Raw genomic sequence first — 13116 nt, forward strand, 5'->3', positions numbered from 1 at the left:
CAGTGGTACAACAGGACACAGGGTGTATGGTGGAGTGAGCAAAGCATGGACTAGAACTTTGGACTACTGGGCTCTATTTCAAGCTTTTCCACTGAGCTGTTGGTCACCGTAAGCCTGATTTACCAGTTACCAGCTGTACAAAGAGTGTAATATTTCCCTATCCAAAGAGATGTAGTAAGAATTAATTAATGTTTGTAAAGTGCTTTGAGGTTCTTGGATGAAGAGCATTATAGTATTTTACCGCAAGACTCTGCTCTCAGTTACACTGGTGTGAATCTAAAGGAATATCACTGGTTTCATGGAGTTCCTCCAGATTTACACTGGTGTATCTGACAACGGAATCTGATACATAATTATTATAACAAGCACCAAAGGGAAAATCATTTAATCAGCCATGTTTATAATGGCTTGACCAATGACAGCTTAATATCATTTTTTTTACTTTTATATAACCTTAGATTATTTAGGTATGATCCAAAGCCCACTGAAGTCCAAGAGAGTCTATTGATTTCAGTGGGCACTGGATCCAGACCTTTACCAACAATTCAATGTGGGACTTATAATGCCTGCCAAAAATTAGAGGCTAATAAAAACATATAGACAGTACCAGCATGCAAACACAGTTTGGGAAAGCTTATATTTGCACAGGGGGGAAAAAAAGAACATTACTGTGCAGAAAAACACATTTTAACCATGAAAGAAATTATTTTTTGAAAACCTCTAAGTGGAGCTGGAAAATTCTCCTGATGTTTGTTCCAATAAAAAAATATATTGCATTATCATCCCACAAATATTCGAGTGGCAGAGTTTAGGGGCAAAAATATTCATAGGAACAGAATATTATGAAGCAAAAAAATCAAACAAATTCACCTGGGGCAAGGAATGTTTCGTAATAGGTGTCTGTACAGTGCCCAGAGCAGTGGCGCCCCCTCCTGATTGGGGCCTTTAGACATGAAAAGGTTAAATAATAATGCTGAAGAACGGTTTCTGAACTCCTAAATTCAAGAAGTATTTCCACCTTTATTCTCCCCATAGATTGCTGTACTGGGAGCCATATTCCAACAAGCGTGCAGAACCTGAAAAAGGGCACTCACCAGCCAGAACTCCTCTGGCAAGTATCCGATGGGTTGTAGTGACATACACTGCCTGCAGTGGCTTCTCCACCAGCTGCTAGTGCAGCAGAAAACAGTGGATGGGGCTGGCCAGAGATGGATGCGCTTAGGGTGACTGGGGGATGCACTGATCCAGCCTAGTTTCCCTTGGCAATCTCTCTCCCCACCCCCTCCGGGGATTAAAATTGCTCCCACAGGGTAGAACCCCTAAAAAAAAAAGAAAAAAAAAGGCAGACTGCAGCAGTGAGGACCTGGTTCAGCTCCCATTAAAGTCAATAGAAAGGTTCCCGTTCAATTTAATGAGAGTCAGCCCTAAATGAGCTGTATAGCACGTTGTTGTTTCATTCCAGCAAGAGCTGATTTAGATTGTAGCAGATGCCAGTGGGGGGCTGGAATTTGCATCTGTAGAACAATTTCCACTGCTGCAAATATGGTGTGCATTAATTCTGGTATTATTCTGTCTCTTCCCCTTGGTACTGGAAAATATAGATTGTAAGACAGGATAAAAAGAAAACATGGCTTACATACAAGGAGCAGACCAGCTGTTGCTGGACCACTCTGTTGCTAGTTGCCTAGCAACGCTTCATCTCTCTGCCTGAAAAAATATTTTGGCAAGGGAATACATTATGAAAATATAAATCAGAAGATTTGTTTATGGTAAAATAAAGATTGACCATGACAGTGCTCTAACCATTTGGTTTGACCACCTCTTCCATCTTGTCAGCTACCATGATTGTAAGCTGTTTGGGACAGAGGCTGTTTTTTTCACTTCATGTCTGAACAGCACCTACCAACAGCCCTGACTGGGGCCTCTAGGTGTTACGGACACATATGTGATGCTGTGTATAATGGAGAAATATCATTTACACATTTACCCTGAGGAAAGCTGGAGTAAGAATTTGGACACTAGAGACACAAGTCAGAAGAAAAAGTGAGAAAAGGAGGGAAAGAGAAAGACAGGGAGAGGAAAGAATAAGTGAGAGTAGAATTATTGTCAAGTGTGCATGCAAGACTCACCACTTATCCATTTAGCCTCTGGGTCATGAATTTTGAAATCAGCATTGAACAGATCTTCCACTGTTATCTTTTTCTTTTGAGACAGGCTGTTATCTTCAACTGTAAAACATTCAGAAGGAAATAGGTGTTATTCCTATTTTGAAATTTATCTGCAAACGCAACAGTTGTGAATAGCATAACTCCCCAGGCTGAGCTCTTCCAAGTTTCAGAATAGAGGGGAGAACATCATGGCCTGAATTCTCAGTTATGTTAAGGCCCCTGTAGGCAGGCTGAGTGGTATAATGGGACCTTAATGTAAAGTCAAATTTGGCTCAGTATTCTGACGTTCATATATACTGTGTATTAGGAGCCAATGCCTGGTCCCAAGGACTACAAAAGGAGCAAGATCTGATCCAAAGTATGGGTTTCTTCTGAACAAAACTTTTTTTTAATGTATTTGTCATAGCAATAGAAATTATAGTTCTAACACCACTGGTTAAATTATGCCATAAATTAGACATTCACATGTGGGAAAAGAAAAACAAAACACAAATCTAGATTAATACAGATAGTTAGGACTTAAAGATACAGATTGGTTCTTGGTAGGATTTACAAATTATTTTAGGGCAAGTTAGGTACCTAAAACTTGGCTTTTGCAAATCGCACTAAGTGACTCTCTACATCTTTAGGCTCCTTTATAAGTCTTCCCCCTACTCAGGTACATTTACAATAAAAAGACAAAACTCAAGAACAGTGAAAACGGAGCTGTTCTCTGGATTACATGCACGTAATTTTGAGACTCTGGAAGACTTTTTAGTAGACAGCAGAGGGATAGGCCCAGCATCATTCACACATACTGTGTCTCTTGATGATGCTTACTTCTATTGCTTTCCCTTCCCTGCCCCAAAAAATGCTTCCTACACAACTTGGATGCTATCATCACAAACTGTCATGCAATAGGACAGGACTCCCACTATATATCTTCACATAATAGGAGGAGAATCAATTTCAACATCAAAAGGGTAGAAATCTTGGTAGAGAAGACCACAAAACAGTAGCAATTGCTCTATGGCAGAAGGACTTAAAAAGAATCCTTTGAGTCTGGAACTCATCCAATGGTACACTGAGATACAACAATAGGGAGACAGGGGAATTCAAACATAAATATGCGAGCAAGTCTTTCATTGTTCAGTACTAATTTCACACAATGCAAAGTCAAATCTTCATGTATCTTCAGATATGAATTAACTTCACTTTTTTAAAAAAGTGCACTCTGAGCGAGGATGGGGCTAGCCCTTGCTGCTTGAGGTGAGGGGTACTCCAGAATGGCCTGCACTGGGCCTGGCCCAGCTGCACCTCTCGCAGTTCACACCAACACGAGAATCTTTTCCACTTGGCCATATAGGCCACCCTGGTAGAGGGCTTTCTACTGCCAAGCAGAATCTGCTGTACAGGAAGGGAGCACTGGCTCTCCAGGGCGTTTAGCCACAGAACCTCCATGCCGTCAGGTGCAGCGACTGCAGGTCAGGGTGGAGAAGCCGCCTGCCGACCGGTGTAATGAGGTCCCGGTGTAGGGGCAGGACTACTGGGGCCTCCACTGACAGCTCTAGGAGCGACGTGTACCAGTGTTGGTGGGCGCAGGTTGGGATGATGAGGATCACTGCTGCCTTGTCCCTGCGCACCTTGAGCAGGACCTTGTGCACCAAGGGGAGCGGGGAGAAGGCATACATCAAGCCCCCTCTCCACAGGATCGCAAACGCGTCCGTGAGTGAGCCCGGGCTGCGGCCCTGGAACGAGCAGAACCACGGGCACTGGGTGTTGGCCCTGGTGGCAAACAGATCTACCTGGGGAAACCCCCACCTGTGGAAGAGCGAAAGCACGATTTCTGCCCTAAGCGTCCACTCATGCACGCGGTACGACCTGCTGAGGGAGTTTGCCAGCTCGTTCCGCACGCCCGGGAGATAGGATGCCTCGAGGTGAATTGCATAGGCTATGCAAAGGTCCCAGAGGAGGACAGCCTCATGACAGAGTGGCGAGGAACGAGCCCTGACCTGCTTGTTTATATAAAACATGGCAGTAGTGTTGTCCGTCAGAACTGTCACGCTGTGACCACTCAGAGTGGTGTGAAAGGTCTGGCAGGCGAGACAAACCGCCCTGAGCTCCTTCACGTTGATATGGAGTGACCGCTCTGCCTCGGACCACAATCCCTGCATCATGAGGTCCCCCAGGTGAGCCCCCAATCCGTGGTCTGACGCATCTGTTACCAGAGTCAGGTCCGGAAGTGGGGCAGCAAAGGGGATGCCTTTGCAAACCACAGTTTGGGACTGCCACCACAGCAGGGAGTCCAGCACATCCCGTGGGGCTGTCACTACCAAGTCCGGGGGTCCCTGCCTGGGCGAGCCACGCCTGCAGAGTCCTGAGTCTCAGTCTGGCATGCCTGACCACGTGCGTGCATGCTGCCATGTGGCCCAGCAGCCACCAGTCCCCTGGATCCAGGGAAGGGATGATGGTGCCCAAAGAGACCATGAGGAACCGGGCCTTGACCAGGAACTTGTTGAGCCCGTGCAGGTCTAGGATGGGGCGAAGGCCCCCTTTGGCCTTGGGGATGAGGAAGTACCGGGAGTAGAACCCCTTTCCCCTTAGGCCGTAAGGCACCGCCTCTACCACCCCCGCCTTTAGTGGCGAGCGAACTTCCTGCTCTAGGAGATTAGGAGATGCTCATGAGAGAGGTTCCTGAAGAGGGACCAGGTGGGAGGGTGGGGGGTGGGGGGGCGGGGGAGGAAGGCAAACTGCAGTGACTACCTGTTCCGCTCCATGCGTAAGACCCAACAGTCTGATGTAATGGACCACGCATGGGAGAAACGGGACAGGCGGTTCAGGAAATAAAGGGATGGATCCGGTGACTGGTCTGGTACGCTGTCCTCTAGTGCACCTTCAAAAGCCTGGCTTAGTGCCCGGCTGGGACTTGCCTTGGTTCTGGCCCGGCGCATTATTATTATTATTATTGCACTGTTGCCTGTTATCCCTGCCTCACCTACAGTAAGGATCATGCCTATGGCGAGGCTGGTACTGGTGTTGAGGGGGAGGCTGCGGCTTGAAGGGCTTCCTCTGAGTCACAGGGGTCTGCATACCCAGTGACTTTATGCAGCCTCGAGTCTGTCTGGTCCGAGAAGAGCCCGGGCCCTTCGAAGGGGAGGTCCTGGAGTGTATTCTGGACCTCCGGGGCAGGCCTGACTCCTGGAGCCATGCCGAGCGCCTCATGCCACCCCGACGCGATTGTTCTAGCTGCCACGTCTGCCGAATCCAGGGAGGCCTGGAGAGAGGTCTTGGCTACTGCCTTGCCCTCGTCCATCAGGGCCGTGAACTCCTGTTGGGAACCTTGCAGGAGGTTGTCCTTAAACTTCCCCACCACCGCCCAGGAGTTGAAATTGTGGTTGTTGAGGATGGCCTGCTGGTTAGCAATCTTCAGCTGAAGGCCCCCAGGTACACCTTTCTACCAAAAAGGTCCAGCCGTTTCGACTCCTTGGCCTTAGGGGCTGCAGCCTGCTGACCATGGCGCTCCCTTTCGTTCACTGCTGAAACCACTAGGGAGCATGGACTCAGGTGGCAGAACAGGAACTCATAGCCCTCAGATGGGGCAAAGTACTTATGCTCCACTCCTTTAGCCGTTGGAGTGCTGGAGGCTGGGGTCTGCCATATAGTCTTATAGTTAGACTGGATGGTCTTAATGAACGGGACCGCTATTCTGGATGGACCTTCGGGGCTCAAAATGTCCACCATGGGGTTCTCCTGCTCAACCGTCTCCTTGGCCTGCAACCCCAAATTTTGGGTGACTCTGCGCAACAGTTCCTGGTGGGCTCCATGGTCTATCAGCGGAGGGCCGGACACCTCTGTACCCACCACCGCCTCATCGGGAGAAGACGAGGAGGTTAGCTGCCACTCGACCCCCTCTGGTTGGTCCTCCTGCTCCCCATCTCCGGTGGTAGGGGCCTCCGGCTCAGGCTGGGATGGGAGTCCATGGGATGGCACCAGGCTTGGTGCTGGACTCTCTGGTCTATGCTGGAGGCCTGGATACTGTTGCCTCCGGCACCGTCTGGCATCGGTGTGGGGACCAGGACCACTGCATAGAGTAACTTGCCCTGGACGGAGCCCCTTGGCGCTCCTGATAGGCCCAGGGGTTCCAGAAGGGCCAATGTCCTGGCGGCCCCCATTGAGATTGCCAGCTCCCTTGAGGGTCCCTGCTTTCTGGGCCCCGGTGCGGGTAGCTATAGCGGCTGGAGTGGGCGCCGGACTGTGGTGACGCCGATCGCGAAGGCCATGGTGGTGCCAACGATCTGCGCCGGCGGGAGAACGAGCAGCTCCTGGCTGAGCGAGACTGGGAGCGGTACCAGTATCCCCGGGACCGGGATCAGGACCGGTGCCAGCGTTCCCTGGACTGGGACCGTCTGTGGGAGACCTCTGGTGAGGGCCGTCTCGACTCCTCCCAGTGCCAATCTCTGGGCAGTGCTGGAGAGCGGCGTGCCCTTTCTGGTGCTTCTTCTGCGCGTCGACCCGCTGCCGGTGCCGCAATCTCCTTCTGGGCAGCTGGCAAGTGCAAGTCTGCAGAGTTGGAGCTCAACCGGGACCAACTCCGGGAGCAGCACCGGGACGGTGTCCTCAAGCAGCACACCATTGCCAGCTTATCCCTTGACGGCACCCGAGGCATGGGCGCCGGAGGGTTTTCCCCATATGGGAGAGAGCTCGCTGCTGACAGCTCAATGAGGTCCTTTGCAGCCTCAAAGGTGCCAGGCGCGGAGGGCTGATCCGTTATGCCCTCGAGCCCATCGTCCACACTGAGCTCACTTAGGTCTGGGCTTGGTGGGGCTTGTGCTGCTGGGACTGCCTGCGTCAGCACCGGTACCGCAGCCTTCCCGCTCTTGTCGGCGCTCGGAGCCTTGGGAGGCGCCGGCCTCCTGTGCGGGGAACGACCGCGCCTTCCTTTAGGCTGTGCCGGGGGCCGCACCGGGAGGATGATCAGTGTCGGGGCCTAGCCTGGCGCTCCGGGGCCGACAGTTTACGGTGCTTAGCCAGTGCCGGGTCTCTCCACGGCTCCGGGGCACTACGCACTGAGGAAGTCTGAGCCGGCGTCGGGCGCTCTGAGCCTGGCGGCTGCAATGCAGCCTCCATCAACAGTTGCTTTAGGCAAAAGTCTCTTTCCTTCCTTGTCCTTGGCTTAAACGTCTTGCAAATCCTACACCTTTCAGTTTGATGTCCGTCCCCCAGGCAACGTAGACACAAGTCGTGGGGGTCACTAATTGGCATAGGTTTGCGGCACGTGGCACAAGCCTTGAAGCCGTGGGCCTGCGGCATGCCCCGTGGCCCGGGGCAGGTGCTAGAGGCCTCCAAGCACCTAATGAGTTAAGTGTCCACAATCTGTATGTAAACTAACTGATAATAGCTACTCTAAAGGCTAAGGGACTGCTCTTGTACGAGAGAGAGAAAGAGAAAGAGAGAGAGAGAGAGAGAGAGAGAGGTTGTTCCACGCCGCCACGGGCAGTAAGAAGGAACTTGAGGGGGTTGGGCCGGCAGGGATATATATGCACGGTGCAGTGGTGTCACTCGGGGGGCCCACCGGCCCAATGGGAGCCACTGAGGGAAAAAGTTTCCAACGCTCGTGCTCGCAGTGCGTGCACACCTAATGTGGAATGGACGTGAACAAGCACTCGAAGAAGAGCAAAGATTGCTTTGATGTGTAATTCTTCAGGTCAGGTGTTTGGGGCACCAGCTAATTGCCTGAACACAGCTGGCTGGGGTTGGGCCAAACGCTGTCTTTTCAGCCATTGCTGTGGAACAGGGGTAGGGGAGGAGACAAAGAGGAGAAGAGCAGAAGCAGAAGGAAAGCTGGTTTCCTGTACTATTTATTCTTCTATGGAGTCCCAGCCCCATCCTTGTAATGTAGTGTTGAACATGTAATGAAGGTACTTATGCTGTGAAACTTAAATACGGGGGCCTAACTGCTGCACTATACTGCAGAGGGATTTTGTACCAGCTACTAGAAAACAGAACTAGGGGGGCATTCTACTAAAGAGGCAGAACTTCTCAATGGCATTAAGATGCTGCCTTCTCAGCACTCTTGAGCAAGAACCACAGTGTTTTCATGATTTCCCTTCTGCTCTGAATTCTGAGTCTCTTGCCCATCTTTAGGATTTGCCGGGAGATACTTTGGCTAGCATGACACTGGTACAAACAAAGCAATCTAGCACTTTTTTTTCCTCTTTTTTTTTTTGCCAACAGTGACATCAAGATTCCCAGACATTGCTAACTGACACTTTAAAAAAAAAAGTCTTCTGATTCCAGTGTGTAATGCAATATGGCATATAGGATTCAAGGAGTTAAGTGAGTGCTTCCTCTGTACATTTCCAGTGGGCCCTATTAAAAACTGAACCCATATGGCATTAGAGGTCTGGTGACAATCCAAAGCAAGTGCAGAGAAGATCAACAGCTTTGTGATTCTTAAAGGAAAGTTAATTTTATCTGTGGTATAATTAATGTCTGCAGTGTTTAATAAGCACTCAGGAGTCAGGATGGTTAGAAGGAGGGCATAGCACTGTTATTAGCTTCACACTGGACGTATGTAGTTCACACCAGGCATGGTCAGAAACTTAACACAGACATTAGCATAGTAGACACTCCCATACTAACATGACATCTCATTTGTCTCGTCACTTCCATGCCACATCTACACAAACTATTTCATAAATACATGATAGAGGCTCTCAGGCCAATGGATGAAGAGCATATGTAATATGAATGGAGCCTAGATTAGGTACATAGCTGGGTGGAAAATGGAAAATTATTGCTTTTCATAGAAAAACCAAATACCAACAATTTTTTGGCTGGAAACCCCCTTTCTGTCCTGCAGTTTTGGGGCGAAAAAAATGGAAAATTTTTCATTCAGCCCTTAGTACACATATTTATTCCTCAAATGCAGAAATAAAGTCAAATTTTGGAGGTCACCAGTGCAGGTCTATCTACTTCTACAACATCGCTGTAGGATCTGATTGCCTGAGGTGTGTTGGTATCATGTGGCTCTAATTTTCTTTACTACTGTTTAATATTAACTTGCTATGCATTTACATACAGTGGAAACAGACTCCTTGAAGCCAATTAAGGGAGGGGAAAATGGCTTTTTACTTCACTGATCTACAGCTACTGAGCAACCAAGAGCTACTTAGTATTAACTGTGAAACATGTTTTGTTTCACTAGCAGGTGCTCAAACATCCTGTACCAAGTTATAATGTTCTTCAGTTTTCCTATTTTCAAACGATGATTGAGTCTTTAATTGTTTTACTTGATTTGGCCTCACTCACTACAAGAACTGAAATAGCCTAACACAAATCCCCTGTCAAACCCTCTATGCAATAATATTTTTCCATGCTCTTCACATTTTTATTAAACCAACAATATAGGTTCTGAGGAACTCAAGGGAACAGATCTCTTCAATTAGTGATAAACAGCAGGGTGCTAATACTTGGTACCTGGTGGCAGCGAACAGAGTAACCAGAATAGGTGTGGGAGGAATGGTAGAGCTACGAAAGCCTAAATAGCAATGCCAGCCACCAGCTGATGGGGAAACTATTTACTAGGAAAATCCACTATGGAACAAACATTTGGATATATACGTTGGGTCCCTGGTCTTCCAGCACAGTCATAAGGACAGACGCTCCCTTGTTTCAACATTGGAACCTGGGGATGGCATGGGAAAGAGGGCATGATCCTTCCCTATCTGCACAGGCCAAGGACGACTGCACTCAGCCCCAGGACCACTCTCTCCACAGGGCCCTGGGCACTCCTAACGTTCCAAAGGAGCAGAGGATTAGGCAGTGCTATTTTCCCCATCACACACACACGGAGCAGCCGAGCTGCGGCACAGTCTCTCCTTGAACTCAACACCATCACACGGCTGGGCTAATGGGTACAACATAGCCCGCAACGTGCTGTGGAGAACATTAACCTCAGTAAGTGTTGGCCTATGTACATTCAGGTTGGAGACTAACCAAGGACCTTGTTCTGTGTTTTGAGCAGCTGGAATAAGGTGCCTTGAGTCAACATCACAAACTCACAAAGTAACACAAAGAAATAAAAGCAAAGCTTCCCCTGACCAAGCAGGGGCCCAGAGGTCTTTCCCCTTACATCTCCCTGTACTGCTCCAGGGCCAGCCACAGGAACCCACCTGCTTCCCACAGCTCCACCTCAAATCAAGTTCTCTCAGCCCTTTATAGGATACACGTGACCCCTTCTCACCTGGATCTGATTATTGAACAAGGCAGGCTGGGCCCAGACTCCCTGGCCCTTAAAGACCACAGCTAGAGCTGTAAAACCCAGATTTGTGCAGCTAGAAAAACAGGATTTCTGGTGTCTTGCTGGTACACAGAAACTGATATCCCAGAAGGATAAGGTGGCTTTAAGCCATCTTTGCATGCCCCATATTCTGGAAAGGCTACTCTAACTTATGCTCAGGTCCCCTATGGGCTATTACAATAACAGGAAATTCAACAATAGAAATTCAGAAAATAAAATGGAAAACACACAAGGGTTTTTTTTTGCCACTGTTTTAGAACAGCCTCCGTGATGCTAGGTACACTATGCTCACCGACAGTGCAGCTGCCGGTAGTGCTCAGTGAGCTAATGCTTTACAGTGACTGCCTTTCACACTATCTCTGTACAAGAAGGTGCCTGTGACATCTGCTAAAAATTTAATAGGGAATTGGATGCACTTACTTACACAGTTAAAGGTCAGACTTGAAAGGAACCATCTTGAAGTGTATCTCCAGACAGTGTTAAAGACTAAGGGTATCTTTACACAGCAGCTGGGAGGTTGTTTCCCAGCCTGGATAGACAGACATGTGCTAGCTTTGCTTGAGCTAGCATGCTAAAAAGAGCAGCAAAGCCAGCACAGGCAATGGCTCGGACTAGCTGTCTGAGTACGTACCTAGGGGGTCTGGGCAGGTTTGTCTCTGAGCTGCCCCCCCCCCCCCAATCCCCAGTTATGCTGCTATTTTTAGCGCTCTAGCTTGAGCAGAGCTGCTGGTGTCTTGCACTGGGAAGCATGCTTCCAGCTGCAGAATAGACATACCCTAAGAGGAAACATGCATAAAGCCATTGACTAGCTTTGCTTTCCAAACACGGGGCCCGATCCTGAAGATCTTCCTTAGGCAAACCACCTACTGAAGTCAATGAGAAGTTTGATTGAGAAAGCACTGCAGGATTGGGCCAAACTGATAGCAAGCCTTTACTTTATATATTAGTTTCTATCACCTCTTGTGAGAAGGGGCCTAAATATTGTTTGGTAAAGTATCAGTCCTACAACACTGGACTCAAGCAAAATTTGTGCGGTTTTTTTTTAATTGATGTGAACTCGAAGCAGGAACTGGCCCTGCATTTCAAAGCAGGAGGAAACAGCTGCACTCACACAAATCTTTATTTGAAGCCACAAACTACTATGGGTTTTGTGGGCAATTTTGCACAAGCAGATACTCACTAGCAAATATCCGCTAAGACAAGCAGATACAGGACTTGAAAATGCTGCCCCTGCAAGTCTAAAGGAAAAATCTCACAATTTTAGTAGGGTTTTGTAAAATAAGAAATAAAAAAGCAGTTGAAAATTAAGCACCGCTGTTACCAATTAGACTTTCTAGGCATGTAATGAACTCCGCTCATAATTTATGGGCTAGCTTAAAACAGGGATAGTGACCTGTTTTTTAAACATCTGAACCAGCATGAATCTCAGCCTAACCGGAAATTGAACCCAGAGTTAAAACCTTTTTTAAAGGTTTTGATCAATTTGGTAGAGAAATTTAAAGAGGGATATAAAACCCCCTTCCTCAATTACTGGGCTCCAGCCACCTAACCTTCTAAGCAAATCCTCCCCCTTTCCCACACCTACCACTCACCCTTCTTTCTGAAGAGCATGTCCTGATACTGACCCTGCATGAAAACCCCACCATCATGTGCTAGGTATGGATACAATTAATCACTGCTGCTTTGCTTAAAGCTGTATTGCAATCCTGCACTCTGCAGTGGGTTCCCAAATTGCCTCAGACTCTACCTACTTAGGGCATTTGTATCATGCTCATGATTGATTTCTGAAGATCTATGCACTGGCAAGCCTGGGGGAAGCACTGCAGAGTGGGCCATTGGAACAGTGGCTCAAAGCAATGAACTAAAGTGAGAGCTGGTTCCAGGTAAGTGATAGATCTATTAAAGGTAGGTATGAGGGAAGAGTAACTGGACAAAGAAAGGAAGAGGTTTTCAGCAGCAGGCCAACAGGAACAGGACTACTGGTATTATACGGGTGGCATTTGTAGGATTGAGTCCGGGACACTATTATTTATAGGAAAATTTCCCTACATTTTATTTACTCTGTGTGTTCTTATAGTTATATGATATATGTACATGCATATATGTACATCCCAAGAGAGAAAAGGTATATATGTGTGCACACATGTGCTTATACACACACACACAGACAGACACACACACACACTATTATGTACAAATAAGAGCTTACTCATTATATCTGTTCCCTGTATGTCTTTTGAGATTACACAGCAGATTACTTCAATGACAAGTTATTCACCAACTACTAACTCTGAAGATTCAGTGCAGGAAAATTTCTACCTACCTAGATGATGCAAGCCGAGTCAGCAGAAAGCCTGAAAAAGTAGCTCAATGTGCCCTGAACAGACAGATTCATCTCAATGGGGTGTTAACTTTGAAACCTAATGATGAAGTTTAAACAGTAACCTTAACTACTTTGCTGTGGATCATTTTAGCACAAACATCCAGCTAATGTGCTTATCTCACAATACTAAACTGACAGCTACACCTTTTCAGGTGTCAAAAGCTGCAACTGCCCCCTACCCCAGCTAGCCAAACCTCCAGCTTCCGTCTCATAAATCCTACAATGCAGTGGTGTGTTTTCAATACTAGGACCCAGATCGTCAGTCCACTGATCTTGGCATAGCT

At 47.9% G+C, this 13116-nt stretch overlaps 1 protein-coding gene across 7 annotated transcripts in view; it reads right to left on the reverse strand.

Moving 5' to 3' along the window:
- Positions 1-13116, reverse strand: part of DPP6 (dipeptidyl peptidase like 6) — an 816817-nt gene that overhangs the window by 270012 nt on the left and 533689 nt on the right. For all 7 annotated transcript variants that reach the window (XM_073334581.1, XM_073334585.1, XM_073334583.1 and 4 more), the window contains one exon: positions 2130-2228. In XM_073334581.1, coding sequence (XP_073190682.1) covers positions 2130-2228 — 99 coding nt within the window. The remainder of the gene's footprint in view (positions 1-2129; positions 2229-13116) is intronic.

Source organism: Lepidochelys kempii, chromosome 2 (assembly GCF_965140265.1).
Source record: "Lepidochelys kempii isolate rLepKem1 chromosome 2, rLepKem1.hap2, whole genome shotgun sequence".
In the NCBI taxonomy this organism is placed as follows: Eukaryota; Metazoa; Chordata; order Testudines; family Cheloniidae; genus Lepidochelys; species Lepidochelys kempii.